Below are 18,954 nucleotides of genomic sequence, written 5' to 3'. Positions count from 1 at the left end.
TATCACGTTTATGTTAAATTAAATTTAAACTCAGAGGCTGGTGAAAAAATAATATATATATATATATATATATATATATATATATATATATATATATATATATATATATAGGTGTGTGGGTGTATTAACTGTATAATAATAAAACTCGAATATAATGATGATTATTGTAATTGAATGTTTAAAATATGATAACATTTTTATTCGAGACACGTATACGAAATAATATTAATAAAAAAAGGCGCATGAGAAAGTAAAATATTCCGATCTTATACGTACAAATAATATTTAATGTTTATCATGAAAAGAAAGAATTCATTTTCAATCATTAGAAGGAGTCTTATAAACTGGGCGTTGCATCACGAAATAGATTTGCTTTAAGTAAAAACCGATTGCGCTGAATGACCGATGATAAATCGATAAATAATACGAATGTTTACAAATAAGTTTAAAAAATTTAAATAAACTGAAACCCGAAAGTAGAAAATGTAATAAATAGAATACACCGGGCATCCATAATTTAAAAAAAAAAAAAAAACTAAACTAAAAAATATAAATTATTTATGATATAAAACAAATTTACACGCGTTTCTATGAGATTCGCATTAATGTAAACGCCAGGAAACCGTAGATCGTTCGGCGCGGTTTTATAAAACCGTTCACAAATATTTAGTTTCAGTTTCTGTTCGGTTCTTTTTTCTGCAATTCTATTTTACTGTTTAATGACGAGCGATCCTAAAGATAAATACACCCACATGGTATGACATTATTTAGTCATGATTATAATGATGGTACAACAATATATGCATATATATATATATATATATATATATATATATATATATGCGTATATATACATCTATATATATATATATATTTACATACATATATGTACATATTTGCATACATATCTATATATGTATAAAATAATTCACCCACACCCCTACCACCCCCCCACACACACACATATATATATATATATATATATATATATATATATATATGTATATATATATATATATCTAGCCGCACTGTTGAGCTGTGAAACAGCGAAACAGTACTGCATGTGTATTATATATATATATATATATATATATATATATATATATATATATATATATATATATATAATTTCCTGATTGTTTTATTTAATGATAGCGTTTTCTCGTCATAAATGTTTACTATATCTACCAAGTTGATCTTAAGGATAGCATACTAAACCATTTTATTTTTCTTTCAACTCCCCCCAAGTCTTGTTTTTTATTTTATGTTGAATTTACTTAAAACGTTACTAGTTTTATTTCAGAAGACTCCCCCTCGCTTTTCTCTTATATCGCAATTTCTTAAAAAGTCACTAGCAAACATTCAGAAAGCGATCACGTTTTTGTTTTAACGGTAAATTAAATAAATAAAAAAAAATAAAAACTCTTTTGGAACGCTGATATTGTTAAAGCTAAAATTATTTTCAAATCAGTTTGCACTCTGGAAACGAAGCGTGTTCGAGATAAGTGTATTTTAATTTTTATGTTTAATTTCAAATATAAGTATTTTCTTTCAGTACTTAATTTATATTTTTATTTCTTGATTGTTTTATTTAATGATAGCGTTTTCTCGTCATAAATGTTTCTTATATCAACCAAGTTTATTATATGAACAGATTAGGAAATTGCATTCATTGTAAATTCGTGAGAGGTTAATCTATCACCATACGTTCCCTTTAAAAACACACCAGTTGCATTTTTATTTAGTACACTACTTAATAATGTTTTTAAAGGAGAGTAGAGAACACTGTGTAGAAGCGTTGTTCCCATTACTGTCACTGCTTTTTATTTTCACTCAGTCCTAATTTTATTTTAATGAGTGATTTTTCTGACAAAGGGAGAAGAAAAAGATGTATTCTAGGTAGGCAGTATATTGCGTGGACTGTCGACAGAGATGGCGGAAAGTTTCTGTTTCTATCTCTATACCTTTACCCATGTCATTAGTAAGGGTGCTGGAGGTAAACTCTTTATCAGGACTGACGTTATCCGCCTGATAGTCAGGGACCCGAATCTGACGTTCTCCGCCTGATAGTCAGGGACCCGATGCTGTCCTATCAGCAGATGCAAAGTACTGGGGCTGCTGTATTGCCATTTGGTGAATGGATTCTGGACATTGCAGTAACTTCTGGTGGCGCCTCTCTATGGAATATTAGTGGGTAATGGTTTCGGTTTACCCTATCATGTTCTACAAAAACATCTTCGTTACTTTTCTCTCTTAGTTTCCCCTCTCTGTCCTGCTCTAAGCAAGTCTGACGACCTTGTCTACAAATCCAAAAATTCCATCATGACAAGTTTCAATAAAAAATACACGGTTAAACCCGGATCTGAAACTTCCAACGTAGACACCCACTACCATGTCTCCTTCTCCAACATCAGGGGTCTACGTTCTAACCTTCCAGGGGTTGAAACCCAATTACAGGAGATTAAACCAGACCTTTTATTTTAAAGCGAAACCGGAACTGGACAGACTACTTCCCTAAATGAGTTCGTAATTAAAAGATATTCTAACTTAACTTCCAAATCTGACACCCAAGATTGCTATGAGCATGGAATATGTGCCTATAGTAATTATGGCTTTCTATGTGGTAGGAGCATCTCCAGAGAAGATCCTAACTTACCCTATATGTGCTTGTGAGTTGCACTAGCTCATACTACCGCATTTATATTTACTCTCTCTCACCCCCATAACAGCGGAGTTACTATCTTTAAAAGCATATCTGAGAACATTGAACAAGTTCTATCAGCGTATCCTTCAGCTAACATTCACGTATGTGGAGACTTCAATGTTCATAACGTTCAATGGTTGACCCACTCAAACAAGACTGATAATGAGGGGAGGTTTTGTCATGATTTCTCCATTGCTTATGACCTCACTCAGATTGTTCACGAACCAACCTGAATGCCCGACAATGACGGCCAGTATGCGAGTCTCCTAGACCTTTTCCTCACAACTTGCCCTGAACTATGTTCAGTTTCCGTTCTGTCTCCTCTTGGATCTTCCGTCCACTCGGTTGTATCAATTAAGATAAAAATGAAATGTAATAAGTCTTCAGACGTACCTCTCCATCGTACAGCATAGCGATACACTATGACTGACTGGGATAGTTTCCGTACATTTATATTGGATCGTTCTCTGTGTTCCATGTTTAAAAAGGATGTGTCGTCTATAGTATCAGACCTGACGGAATGGTTAATTGTAGGTATAGACAATTTCATACCCTCGAAAAAGTTCCAGCAAAAACCGAACAGCAAGCCATGTTTTTCTCCAGAATGTGCTGCTGCTATTGCGCACAGAAATCACTTTTTCCACTGCTTCCAACGTAATAGATGTATGGAAACTAAAGCCACTTTCAGGACTGCAAGCAACCATTGTAAGAAAGTAATAAAGAATCCAAGAGAGGTATATGCTCAGTCCGTCAAGTCCAAAGTAGCTGAGCAGCGGCTTGGTTCCCACCAGTTTTGGCAAACAACAAACAGAGTCCTGAACAAAAGCGTGTGCTCTATCCCAACTATCATCAATGGACCTTAGTTAATCTAGTCAGCATAAGACAAGGCCAAATCTTTGCCAAGAACTTTGCAGCTAATTCTACCCTTTGCGACCAAGGCCGCCAACCCCCAATATTTCCTCCTGTATCAGAAAACACACTATGTGATATACAAATGTATTTACGTGATGTTGTCAAGCTAATCAAAAACCTGGATTCCAGTAAAGCAACCGACCCTGACGGTATTCCAATTATAGTACTCAAAAAACCTTCAACCAGAACTAGCGCCTATACTTACAAAACTGTTTAAACGTTGTCTTAAGGGGGATTGCTTCCCATCACCCTTGAAAATCTCATCAGTATTCCGTGGGTTTAAGAATTAAGGCGAACGTTCATCCCCCTCTCAGTACAGGCTAATAAGTTTCCTGTGCGTCATGAATAAGTTGCAGGAATCTGTGTTAAATAGAGAACTAATCAACCATCTCAGCAAAAATAATCTTCTTAATGGCACACAATATGGTTTCCGTTCAGCTAGATCTATAACAGATGTGCTTACAATTATATCGCATAGGATTAGCGAATCTCTCGACAGAGGCAGCCTTTCTATGGCAATTGCTCTGAACATATCAGAAGCGTTTGATAGGGTATGGCATAAAGGTTTACTTCAGAAGACCTCCAGCTATGGTATAGCTGGAAATGCCTTCTCAATTATTAAATCATTTCTCTCTGATAGGTTCATAAGAGTAGTAGTTGATGGGCAAAAATCAGAAGCTCACAGTATTAATGCTTCAGAGGTCCATCCTGGGTCAAACTCTTTTCCTGGTCTGCATAATAATGATCTTCCAAATAACACCCTTACATCATTCGTAGACATTTTTGGTGACAACACTACCATGTATAGTAGCACATCTAAGACAGTAAACGACCAAGTTCTCTCCGATTCTCTCTCATCTGATCTTGATCACTTTGAACAAGCTTCTATCTTTACATCATCAACGTTCTGATCCCCATCTGGCATTAATTAAAATGAATGACTCCTGTCTTGGGGGGGTCTCAAGTTTTGACTAGCTTCTTGGCTTGACCTTTACTCCTGATATTAAATGGAATACGTACATCAAATCTGTTGCCAATGCCGCTGGAAAAATGGTCGGATCCTTCCATCGATCCAGTAGATATCTCACTGATTATGCAATTCTCAAGAGCCAGATACGTCCAAGTATGAAATACTGTTGCCACATATGGGCAGGAGCTGCTACAAAAGACTTGTCCTGCGTTGATAGGGTTAAAAAAAGACGTCATGGCCTGGTGGGAGATGCCCTTTTATATGCGCAGCAACCTCTATCTCACAGAAGATATATATATATATATATATATATATATATACAGTGATGATCATATTTATTGGCACGGTAAAATAAAAGTTAAATTTTGTCTAATAAATTCTAAAAAAGGGATTAAATTAAAGAAAATAACAAAGTATATTATGTATTTTTAACTGGCCTTTCCGATGCAGCAATCGGATTTTAGAAAAAATAAATAACAAAGGAACAACACACATAATTGTAAAAAACCCTTGTTCAAAATTATTGGCACGGCTTTGTTTTTCTTTTAGTATCAGTATAATATCAATCAATTTCCGATTTACGTGCTTTCTGAACTTTTTTATAGCCATATTATGCTTGTTTAACGCTAATTCAGTGAATAATTTTTTTCAGATAATTTTTAGATAGCGATTTATTTAAACTATTATAAGTGACTAAATTATAATTTTCAATCGCCATGGTTAAAACTAAGGAACACAGCGAAGGCGTCAGGAAGCTTGTTGTAGCATGCCATACCAATGGGGAGGGCTATGATAAGATTTCAAAGAAGCTAAATCTTCCCAAATCCACTGTTAGAGCCATAATAAATAAGTTCAACTCGCTAGGTCACGTTATGAGTTTAGAGGGTAGAGGGAGAAAAAGGATTCTTTCCCCAAGAGATGAACGGAAAATTGTTCGACAAGTAAAACAAAACCCAAGGATCTCTGTTGGGGAGATTGTTGATGAACAGAGCACCTCTGGAGTGAATGTATCTCGACATACAGTTGGTAGAGTTTTGAAGAGAGCTGGTTTAAAAGCATGTCGTCCGAGAAAGAATCCCTTATTGAAGCCTATGCACCTGAAAGCAAGGCTAGCCTTTGCAAAACGTCATATTGATAAAGATGTTGCATTCTGGAAACGTGTTCTATGGACTGACGAAACGAAAATAGAGTTATTTGACCATAATAAAGTGTCTTATATTTACAGAAAATCTGGCGAAGCTGTCCTGCCTAAGAACACCATACCCACAGTGAAGCACGGTGGAGGCAGTTTGATGTTTTGGGGATCCTTTGCTGCCTCTGGACCAGGGTGACTTGTTAATGTCACAGGTAGCATAAAAAAGGAAGATTATGTTAAAATATTGGATGAACACCTGAAAGACTCTGCTAAAGAGCTCTCACTTGGTCGTCGTTGGTGGTTCATGCAAGATAATTACCCAAAGCATTCGGCTAAACTGACTAAGAAATGGCTTGAGGACAATCATATTAATGTTTTGGAGTGGCCATCACAAAGCCCAGACCTTAATCCAATTGAAAATTGATGGAGAACATTAAAATTGAGGGTAATGCAAAGGAAGCCTAAGAATCTTATTCAATTGGAGGATTATTGTCAGGAAGAGTGGGCTAAAATTACTACTGAAGAGTGCAACAACTTGCTTGTAAACTATGAAAAGCGACTGAGGAAGGTAATCAAGGCCAAAGGCTATACAATTGATTATTAAATAAATCGTGCCAATAATTTTGAACAAGGTTTTTTTGCAATTATGTTTGTTGTTCCTTTGTTATTTATTTTTTCTAAAATCCGATTGCTGCATCGGAAAGGCCAGTTAAAAATACATAATATACTTTGTTATTTTCTTTAATTTAATCCCTTTTTTAGAATTTATTAGACAACATTTAACTTTTATTTTACCGTGACAATAAATATGATCATCACTGTATATATATATATATATATATATATATATATATATATATATATATATATATATATATATATATATAATGTTGTTTTGAAAATAGAAAAAATTAATGAATTCATGAAAGGATCAACGTTTCGTCCCTATTGCAGAGGACCTCTTTAGGATATTATCATTATCGTTCTGCACTCTCTCATTATTCCAATGTGATAGTATCTTAAATTCAGAGAAAACCCCTCGCATATATATGCACACACTCACACACACACACGAGTGTGTGTGTACATATATATATATGTATATATATATATATATATATATATATATATATATATATATATATATATATGAACAAACAGTTAATAAAATATGTTAAAAACATTTTGAAATAAATTAAAACATATTTAATCTGAAAAGGAAACACTAGGTAAATGGATAGGCCTTAATCCGCGGAGCTTCGAAGAAATAATTTGCTTCTCATCAGAGGGTAGTAATTAGCAAAACGTGGGATCGGATTTGAAGTATTTGATTAAACAACAAGTAAGTCAAAGATCTTACTTGTAAACAAAAAAAGTGGAGCAGAGGGAATATGGTGAAGAAAAAGGTGATTACACATGAATGGATAGTGTGGTGGAAGATAAAAATCCAATGACGGTAAAATTCAAATGTAAAACTTCAAGAAAGTTAAAAGAATTTCCATTTGTATATATATATATATATATATATATATATATATATATATATATATATATATATATATATATATATATATATATATACAGAGAGAGAGAGAGAGGGGGGAGAGGAATAGAGAAAGAAACAGAGTCAATGAATGAAGAAACAAAACCAGCTTGTGGTTGAAATGGTGCATTTTAAATTGTTTATGTTTGTAAACGAAAACACCATTTTAAAGCTAAACTTATCTCCATTCTTGATAGATATAACTGTCGATTGAAGTCAATTGAAAAACAAATTGTGAATGGTCTGCCGAAATTGCAAACTGGGTTACAATGTAGGCTGCTGTATACTAATCAACTATTCTTCAAGTATGAAGAGACGATTTTATACTAAAGCCGTTTAAGGTGTTACATCGTCATGAGTTGTTTGATTGCCCTTTGGTAAATGGAGCGCAAAATGCAGAAACATTTTGAAGGACATTGAGAAAAGAACACTATTTAACCTTATTCTCACAAATCAAAATAAAGTTTATATACAGAACGTGATAAATTAGCAAATTCATAGATTTATGTCATTTTCTTCCATCGTTGAATTTGTGACCGTCACTGATGAAAACATTCCCAGTTTTAATGGTTTGTGAAACTGTCACAGCAACGGAAATTTCATTTTTTTTCTAATATGGAGTAACATTTAACACACAGGAGTACAGCGCGAACCTTTATCAGACGTGCATGCTACCTTGAGTCAATCAGCACTTTTATGGCGAAATCATTCTGCGCTCTCTTATTGTTCCAATGTGATACTATTCTAAATTCAGAGAAAAAAAACTCTCGCTTAATAAGTAAAATAGACGGGCAAGCAAAGATACACGATTCAACACCATTGCACTACTCTATCTAGTCCATCTTGGAGAATTAGCTTGGTTCCTTCTCTAAGTTTACTGTGGAGACATGAAGACCAAACTGTTGAACAGGCCGGCCGTCATAATCTTGGAACAGTTCTGTGCTCTTTGTGCTGTGTTCACAGCAAGATCGAAGGCAATAGTTTAGAGTACGTGACATTATATTGAATAATCTATACATCCATAGGCGTGAAATTGTCTCTGTGTGCCTGTGTGTGTACATTTTCCTACAAAACTACTCCGTACATTTGCAGTCTATATGCTCAGTATTTTACCTAACGGGTATCGATATTTAGAAAAATCTTTTTCATCGGTTTCCGACCAGGAATTTTGCTGTCAAGTGGTCAACGTTCATAAAAGTTACTGGTCAAAATTGGGATTAAAGTTAAAATAGTTGTACATCTGCGGTCTCTAACAAATTACTCAGCTATTTGATAGAGACCGTGTGGAGGTTGAGAGGAGACAGATATAATCAGAGGCAGGCCCAATGTAATTTCTATTAAAACTTATGATACAGGTGATTTTTCTGATCTTCTGCAATAGTAATTCAATTTATAAAACTCACCACATCTGTCTTTCTCCATATATTCAAACTCTGTTACTTTATGAACTAAAAGTGGCAGAGGGCCGCTAGGTGCCTCTAATGATTGGATTTTTATAGACCGTTCTTTTATAAGTCTTTAGCCGTTAGAATTGGTTTAGGTGGTCAAAAATGGGTCAGAATTGAAGAAATCGTTACACATTTTGTATATTCATCTGAGTTTATTTGATTCATTCTATATGCGTGTCATTTTACTACAGTTGTTACCTCATCAGCTAAAAGCGCTACAGGTGTGTTTCGCATGCGATTTTTGCTGATGGCACCTAAGTACTATTATTTTATTTTTTCAAATCTCCACCCTATAATATTATATACGAAATCTGGAAAAATTAAAATATCATATTAAAGCGTATTCACGACGTTGCAAAGTACAGCGCCACAGCTGGTCTATTATATGAAAGGAAAATGTATGTATGTGTGTATGTGTGTATGTATGCATGTATCTTTCGCTAAACTATTTACAACCAAAAACATATAAGACTACTTCTAATACTCTTATAAAGGGCAAGAACACGGATGTATTATATGTGTAAAATTTAGAACGCATTTTTACTTTTTATACGTCAACGATCAGAAAATATGATGAAGCGTCACGAATAATCCTCTCTATCCAAGCGATTAAAGCATCGACGTAGTGTGAATTGTTATCACTCATTTACCTTATATTTTTGAAGGTGAAGCCTCGTGCTTTGGGTTTTAGCCTTACCTCATTGGTTAGGACGTTGGCTGGGAAATATTCGCATTCGCTTTCGCATCCACCTTACATCGGTGGGTTCGTTTATTTGTGTGAAAATATTTGTGAAGATATTTAATTCTCTAAGCTGTTACCTTTAGACATAGTTCAATAGTTAAAATGAATTTTATTTTTATTTTGTATTTCATATTATTTACTCGAATCCAAACTAATAATTAGGGGATCCTTTTTATTGGGGGATAATTTAGTTACGGCTTGAGTTCAAGCACAGATTACAATTAAATAGGTAAATATTAATGATAGAAATAAAATACCACACGCACAAACGAACACACACATGCACACACACATAAGTGTATATATACATATATATATATATGTATATATATATATATATACATTAAATCGTAACCTGTCAAAACATTTTTCTTTAACTCACGTGCAACAATAGTGAATTTGTAATATATAAACTTACTTTTAAATTCATGAATATTACTCTAATAATATATGTATACATATATATATATATATATATATATATATATATATATATATATATATATATATATATATAAAGCTGGACGTATGTGTGTGTGTGTGTCTGGTCACGAATAGGTTCATATATGGTTGAATATTACAGAAAACTAATCACATATAATGATAGAAAATGTACCGAGGCGCATGAAGTGGTATGCTTTATATGGCATAATGATGATTCATTAAAATGTGGGGTGGTCTGCGTACGCGCCTGGTCCACAAGGTATGGAAATAAAAAAATAAAAATTAAAAAAAAAACGTTTACTAGTGTTTTTGATATAGATGTACATAAGAATACTTTGATAAGTATGTTTTAACGTAAATATTGATGGTATAATAAAATTGTGGGGTCTGCATTCGAGGCTGGCCTCCATAGAACAGAAAATAGGCGCAGCCTTTAATAAAGACTTTTCATATCGATATGTGTAAATATACTTTTATAATTCTGTTTCTGTTCGAAGAAATATGGTGTAATAAGATTATGGGGTGTTCGTTCGCAACTGGTCTCCGTAGAAAGGAAATATGCCACAAAGTTTAACAATGTTTTTTAATATAGATCCACATAATATTGGGTAAGTGTTTCAATGTGAACAGGTATGGTATAATAAATTATGGGGGTTATCTGTTTTATTTTTACTTTCATCATATTTTTCTTTGGTTTTTATACCCCCAAATTCAACCCAAATTTACAACCCTTCCTTTTCATAACCTATCATACCTTCATAAATCAGAGTCCATTTTCTGTAGGCTGTTTTAGTACCCAGTCAACGACGGGTACTTTTGCTAATATATATATATATATATATACACACACATACATATATATATATATATATATATATATATATGTGTGTGTGCGTGTGTGTATGTGTGTGTGTCTCTCTCTCAGTCAATATCAACCCATGCATTCAGCATTACCTCGTATGAGACAGTTCACTAATGGACTGTCTAGTCTACTCGCAGGGCGCCCGTTAAATTATCTTTAATTTAATAGTTTCAGCACTGTTTAGTAAGCACTAACGTATTTATTATTTACGCAATATGTGATTGAAGTGCTTATTTTACATTCACTTTTATTTTATATTCACTTAAGAAGAAGACGTGCTGGCGCGATCCTAATACATTCATATAATAGCAAAATCAAAACCAGTGCCTTTAAGTTATTCTTTAGGAACGGCAAATACAATATTTTATGTTCTTATTAAAATAATAATAAATAAATAAATTAAATATAATAATTATAATATGATTTCAATACTAGGCTGGAAACACTATACCCATACACAATACACAATCAGTGTATATTCATAGGTCTAAATTACATTTTGTCTATTCAAATTTTATTAATATTGCCTTTTATCTCATATATATATATATATATATATATATATATATATATATATATATATATGTGTGTGTGTGTGTGTGTGTGTATTTGTGTGTGTGTTTATTTTGATATCATACAAACATTACACAGTATTCAATATTATATTTTTACCCATGACAGTTAAATACTATAACATCTTATTTTGTCTAAGGACACTTTTACTCAGTTTGCTGCATTACATATATAAAATATCTCTTATTTCTAACTTTCATTTTCCTTCTCTCTCGCTCTTCTCAATCGCTCTCACTCTCACTTTCTCTATCAATCTATCTCTTTCTTTCTCTCTCTCTCTCTCTCTCTACGTGAAAACTTTTTTATTACATTTTACTGGCAAAAAATAAAAACAAAAGCACATCTTAGGTTTTAAGCCTCAAATAAATGAATTCTTCATCGACATACCTAACATTTTAAAATTTAAAAAAATCTTCCAACACTTATTCCCACACAAGGGGATCTAGGAGTAGTAGGAGACACTAGACGTAGTGTGTTAGTGCCTACCGATGTGTGGACACGCTCTATCACACTACTTATCCATACCCCACTGTCTTCTGGGTATAAATGGTTAGGCGAAAACTGGAGGAGTCACCACCCCAAAATAAAACACTGCCGCTTTGTGGACTTTTTCACGGAAAAAATTTAAGAGATAATAACTCTCACTTCAGATCCTTCTACTGCCTTATAGTTTTCATAAGAAAAACGCTTTGGAATCCAATTCAAAAAGAAAAGGCGTAGTAGCGGGAACGATAGGACAACTGTGTACCTCAATGAGATTACTTTGCCCAGAAGCTTCGGCTTCCTCTTCTGACAGTCGTCGCGGACTCGCGCAAATCGTTATGAGCGTTTGAGTTTCAGAGGGTTTTTATATGATGCACAACAAATACTAGACCTAAACTACGCAAGCGAGTTAGAAGTCAAAGTGGAAAGTTGTGTGGCGATAGAATGGGGATATCAATGGCAGTTCTAGGAGCTACTACTCTGATCTCTAGACGGCCGTGTGTGATGGTTACAGGTTAACACTAAGGACGTTGCACAGATAACCAAGCGAGATAGGACTGCTTGCCCTAGAAAAAAATGCCTCTATAAAAGATGAGATGAACAAAGCTCATCTAAAGACTATTTGACTATCAAACCGCGGGTAGTGCATCTCTACACAAGCGGTAACAACAGAGAAGTAATAATAACACTCTAGACCTCAATATTGCAACATTTAACTCCAGAACAAAGCTCGGTACAGACTCAGGTGACAGACCACATATACGTACGACACTCATGGACCTGGTGCTTGAGAATACAAATATCTACGTAGCCGCATTGCAGGAGATAGGCTCAGCGGGGTTGCCCAATGGAAAGTAGCAGGAAGAACCTATTTCTGAAAGGGATTTCCTGAGAATCAACCTAAAAGTCGGTTTCATAATCAAATATGATCTAGCCCACAGATTTACAGGGAATTCACGGCGGAATCTCCGAAAGGACTATAACACTGCAAAAGATGACCACGTCCCATAACCGTGGTATTACCATTATCAACGTCTACGCAACGAAAATGACCTAAACGAAGAAAGGGTGGATTTTTACTCTCAGCTTAAAGACACTACCGCAAATGTCCCTGCAGCGAATAAGCGATCACCCCTCGGTGACTTCAATACCAGATTGGGGCATGACTAAAATACATGGAGCTCCGTTCTCGGAGAGTTTGGAAAATAAATCCCAATCCAAATGGAGAATTACGACTCTGTTTGCAGTGTTTGAGCTGGAAACTACCAACACTTATTTCCAAGATTAAGATAACCATTACTACTTCTGGGAACATCCCAGGTCAAAGAGACCCCATCTCCTGCACCTTATCATCATCAGAAGGAAGGACCACAAAGATGTGAAGAACACTAGAGATATTCGATGGCCAGATTGTCAACCTGACCAATACATTAACTTACTGGCACGTTCGCCAAAAAAGCCTGCGTAAAGCATGGCGACAACAAAGAACTAAGGAAGACAAACTATGTTAGGTATTGGAGATAAAAGATGGACCGATAGACTACAAGTTACAATCAGTTCAACATTGAAACAAATCACCGATAATTCTGATTCACTGGAACAACGTGGAACTCTAAAAGCAGGCATGTAATGCACTCTTCGGGAGAGGTACCTGGCTCCACAAAAAGCGTAATGCGGACTGGTTCAACAAAATTGACCAAAAAATGAAAGATGCAATCGATGAAAAAATCGTATCGTTAAAATAAAAAAAATAAGTAACTCGACTTGAGCTAAAAAGAAGAACCTTAAAAAGTTAGGGAAAAAGTCCAGAAAAGCTAAGAGAAATAGAAGACCGCTGGTGGCTGAAAAATGTTGAAGATATGCAGGTGCAAGCGGAGAAATACAAGGACGCGTATGGTCCTCGAACCTAGAGTATTAACATTCTCTTATCAGAAGATTAAAACGCTACACTGACTCAACCAAAACAGTTTCTTCAATAATGGCAAGAGTACTTCGGCAAATTATGGAATGTATAATCCAATATAAATGAGGAGATCTTAAGCCACATAAAATTCTTCCGCCAACAGATGAACGTGAATGTCACACAAACTCTTGGGAAAGTAACAGAAACAATTAACTAAACTAAAATTTACAAGTTCCAGAAAGTGACAGTATACCAGCTATAGTATACAAGTTCGGCAAGGAAAAATTCATGAGAAAACTTCACAACTAATAGCAAAATACTAACAACAGGGAAGACCGCCACAAGAACTCAAAGAAGGCTTGATCATTCATCCCAATCTATGAAAACAAAGATGCTCACAAGAACGGCAATAACTACCTAGACATATACTCGCTGACAATTGCCGGGAACATAATGGCTAAAGTGGTGCAAGCTCGTCTAGCAAGACCTGCGGAAAGGGTTCTAACCGAATCACTGCGGTTTAAGGAGTCGAATATCTACAATATCTATTATCTATAGCCTACAGCTGATCTAAGAAAAATCCATTTCATTGTGGCGGAAACTCTACGTAGACTTCAGCAAAGCAGTTGATATGGTTGACAGAGAAATGCTGTGGCAAGTCATGAAAGTGTTCAGATGCGCCGATCCCTTCGTGGGAATTATCAAATTATTTCAGAAAGAAACTAAAGGAAGAATTGTAGTAGGGAACCGAGAAAGCGAGTCCTTGGAAGTAGCCAACGGCGCCAAACAAGAATGCGTACTGACCGCAGCACTGTTAACCCTAATTTTTCCAACCGTCCTGATGCAGCTTCATAAAATTCCCGAAGATTCTGTCCCTATCCGCATGTCTTTCGACAGGAAACTTTTTAACCTTGCAAAAGTTAAGGCCTAAACCAGGAAAAATTATCTGATAAGGGTACTGCTGTCCCCATATGACCCTGCTTAGCTTGCTTACAATAAAGCTCAAATACGATGTATAATTGATAACTTTTCTTAAAAAGACATACAGACCGGCCACGAAATCAACATTGGGAAGACAGAAGTAATGTATCAGCACTCACCAGATAACAACGCCCCCAAGAGCGTATAATTACAATCAACGGCGATGTGCTAAACATTATTGAAACTTCAAATATCTTGGATACACTATAAACACTGACACCCGTGCTGACAAAGAAATAAGCTGCAGAATTCAACGTGCATGTCTCTTTTGGTAAACTAGAAAAGCGGCTCTGCATAAGGCCCAATATTCGGTTAGATACAAAGTGCAGACTCCAAAAGGCCGTCATTCTGCCAGCTATGCTGTACTCAGCAGAGACCTACACTACACACAAGGAGACTGGAAAACTGTCATATTTCCGTTGAAGTAAAAGTTTCTATGGCACGTGATTTTGCACACGTTCCTTTTCCGTTTTAAAAGGGCTGAGATTTTTTTCTTCAACATTTCGTTATTAACAGTTCTTGCGTTTATTGCTGCTACCTGCTATTTGTTCTTACGTTTACTATTTGCTTTACGTTTATTATTGGCTGCGAAATTAGTTCGGTAAAGCCTAGTAAAGAGGTTTTGGTCTGTCTTCCGTTCTACGATAAAAACCACAATTAACCGAACTATTTTATATTTATTTTCCTCATGGAGAAGATAATTCGCCTGGATAAATTTGATGTTTCCTCGACAGACCCTCAGGTCAACAAGCTTTGGAAATTATGGTTCCGCAACTTTAATTACTACTTATCAACTATCGCTTCGTTAAAACCTGATAAGCTAGAAGTTCTCTATTTAAACATCGGCCCCTCTGTATCTGACGTTATCGAAGGTTGGTCTAGTTTTTAACATGCCGTTGAATTATTGAAAGGTGTTTACGGCAAGTCTCCAAATGTTATTCACGCTAGGCATCTTCTTTCCACGCGTTTGCAACAAAGAAGCGAGTCTGTCGACCAATACATTCAGTCCTTGAATCGACTTGCCAATGATTATTGTTTTAAAAACGTAAGGGCCACCATTCACAGGGGTGAATCTGTCTGTGATGCATTCATTCGTGGTCTCCGATCCTCATTGACACGTGCTAGGCTCCTTGACACAGACACTCTAACTCTCACAGAAGCTACTCAATGTGGTAGGGCTTTAGAAAAAGCTCACTTTCTCGCGGAATCGTATGCCACTCAGATTGGGGCAGTCGCTGTTACTTCTACTACGGGAACTAAAAATGTGCTGGCCGATTTTGCCGAGGAGGCCAATTTTATTTCTAAAAATTCTGTTCCAACTGATTCTCGAATGGAGTTTGACTCTGTACAGTTCTCTGCAGCCCTTCCCCTTCGCAGCAAGTGCTACAACTGTGGAGGATGATGTCACCTTAAGGACGACCGCCGCCTTTGCCCTTCCCACGATAAGGTATGTCGAAGCTGTGGTAAACTCGGGGATTTTTCTAAAGTTTGCCTTTCTACTTTAACGACACTTTCACGTTCTTCTGCTATCATAGGGGTCCGCGCTAAAGGTGGTGATAGTTGCCCTTCTATCACCGAAACTGTGGTGTTAAAAGGAAAAAGGTTAACTGTCCTTAAATACACCGGCAGTTCTGATAATTTTATCAGTGCCTGCATTGTCTAAACAATGAGACTGCCCACTTTAAAACAGAACTCCGTAATTCCTATTACATCATCTGCCGTTTCCCTTAAACTGTCTGAATATTGCACCGAGAACATTTTCTTCAATGGTTGCGAATATAAAGAGATTAACCTTAGTGTACTTTCTAGTTCCTGTATGGACATTATACTTGGGGTGCCGTTCTTGAAACTACACCGGGGTGTTACTATTTCTTTTGGTGGATCTCAGGATACCTTAAAAATCTGCGCGCTAACAAACATCAGTTGTGCCCCTGTAAAATTGTTCCGAAACCTGACTCCTGATTCAGACCTATTGCTACAAAATCCCGAAACTACCGTGTGGAGGATGGCCAGTTTATTGAAAAGGAAAGTCTTCAGCTGATTAAGGACGACATCATTGAAACCAGCTATTCACCGTGGCGTGCTCAAATTGTCGTAACTTCGTCGCCTAACGGAAAGAAACGATTAGTGGATGATTTTTCCCAAACTATTAATCGTTTCACCAGACATGACGCGCACCCATTTCCTCGGATTGAAGATCTCGTAAACAAAAGTGCCCACTATCATATTTTTAGTACGATTGATTTGTCTAAGGCTTACTACCAAATTGAAATTTGTCCCGAAGATCATCCCTACACGGCTTTTAAAGCTGGGAATCGTTTGTATCAATCCAAACGAATAACCATGGGTGTTACTAATGGGGGTTCTGCCTTTCAACTATTTATGAATCCCTTTATTTCTTAAAATAAGTTATTCGGAACGTTTTCTTACATTGATGATATTACCATTTGCGGTAAAACTCAAGATGAGCATGACGCTAACTTTGAACGTTTCTTAAAAGCTGCCTCAACATACAACCTGGAAATAAACCGAGTAAAATCAAAGTTTTTGCTTCGCTTTATCAATTTGCTTGGATACCAAATATGTGACGGAAATATCCAACCTGATCCAGATCGGTTGAAACCCCTTTTGCATATGCCTCCTCCTTCGGATTCAAGTTCGTTATAAAGGTGCCTTGGTATGTTTTCTTACAACGCGAAATGGATACCTGAGTATTCACACAAAATTCGTCACCTGATTAAAAATAAACAATTTCCCATGCCGCCTAGAGTTGTGAATTCTTTCGAGAAACTTAAGAAGTACGTCGCCGAATCATCTGCAAAGGTTATCGACGACGAACTACCAATTACTATCGAAACCGATGCCTCAGAAAAGGCTATCGGAGGCACCCGCTTACAGGCTGATAGGCCTGTAGCGTTTTTTTCCCGCTCACTAAACCAATCGGAAATACGACTACACGTAGTTGAAAAAGAGGCTTACGCGATAGTTGAATGTGTCCGAAAATGGAGGGGCCACGTTGCTGGGAAACACTTCATTATCGTAACAGACCGGCAAGCCGTATCTTTTATGTATAAGCCAGCTAAACGAGGGAAAATTAAAAAGGATAAAATCATTCCGTGGAAAATGGAGCTTCTCCCATTCTCGTACGATATAAAACAACGTCCCGGAAGTGAAAACATCGTTGCCGATGCTTTATCAAGAGTGTGTGGTGCTGCTACTTCCTTCTTGAAGGAGCTAAGGGTCACACAAAGTTCATTAATACCCCCTGGTGTACAGCGTTTTGACATTTTATACGATCACCAAATATGCCATATTTAATTGAAGTTCGGCGCGTGACACCCGAGTGTACAACGTGCGCAATAATAAAGCCTCAATTCTTCAGCCTTACTAACAATAAACTGATCCGCGCTACTGCTCCCTTCCAGAACCTCTCCGTAGACTTCAAGGGACCTATCCCTGCATCTTCGAAAGGATGTCGTTACCTATTTACTATCGTGGATGAGTGCAGTCGATTTCCCTTTGCGTTCCCTTGCCGTGATTGTTCTTCGCAGACCGCAATTAAATGCCTGGCGAATGTTTTTTTCTATTTTTGGACTCCCCGCTTTCATCCATTCTGATAGAGGAGCATCGTTCGTGTCGGAGGAGTTCATAAATTTCCTGACGCGACTTGGAGTTGGGTGTAGTAACATTACTGCATACAACTCAAGAGGAAACAGTCAGTGCGAGCGCTATAATGGCGTTATTTGGCACTCAATATTATTGCCCCTAGAATCTAAACAGCAATCCTTTAGTGCTTGGCAGAAGGTTCTGCCTGATGTTTTAAATTCTATTCGCTCCTTACTATGCACTAGTAGGAATACAACTCCCCACGAACGATTGTTAAAATTTGAAAGGCGCTCTTCTACTGGAACTGTCTTTCCTGTTTTGCTCTGCGAACCTGGGGAGGTACTATTGAAACGGTTTGGCAACAAGAGCAAGTAGGACCGATTGTCGAGGTACTGGAACTCCTCGAGACCAACACTACGCATGTGTGAATACGGCATAATGATCGCCGGGAGGATTCAGTGGCGCTAAGACATTTGACTCGTTTTCCGCGCTCTGATGGACCTCAAGTTCCTGCTGAGAATACTCGATCCGACCTTGCCAATGCGGACACGGCCCATTTGATTGAAAAAAAAAAACAGTTTACAATACACCTCATGCAGAAAATATAGAGAATTCGCAGAGACAGGCCAGTCCTTCGAATATTGAACT

The 18,954-nt window shown here is 36.5% G+C and overlaps 1 protein-coding gene across 1 annotated transcript; it reads left to right on the top strand.

Annotated features, from left to right (window-relative positions):
- Nucleotides 1-13,320: 13,320 nt before the first annotated feature.
- Nucleotides 13,321-16,102, top strand: LOC145286508 (uncharacterized). The gene is made up of 2 exons (XM_080135408.1): nt 13,321-13,438; nt 15,612-16,102. Exons 1-2 carry the CDS (start codon nt 13,321-13,323, stop codon nt 16,100-16,102), a joined length of 609 nt encoding a protein of 202 aa, XP_079991534.1.
- Nucleotides 16,103-18,954: the final 2,852 nt, after the last annotated feature.

This window comes from Euprymna scolopes, chromosome 10 (genome assembly GCF_053919585.1).
Source record: "Euprymna scolopes isolate OS-2025 chromosome 10, ASM5391958v1, whole genome shotgun sequence".
Classification (NCBI taxonomy): Eukaryota; Metazoa; Mollusca; class Cephalopoda; order Sepiida; family Sepiolidae; genus Euprymna; species Euprymna scolopes.
This window is presented reverse-complemented; position numbering and strand designations above follow the sequence as displayed.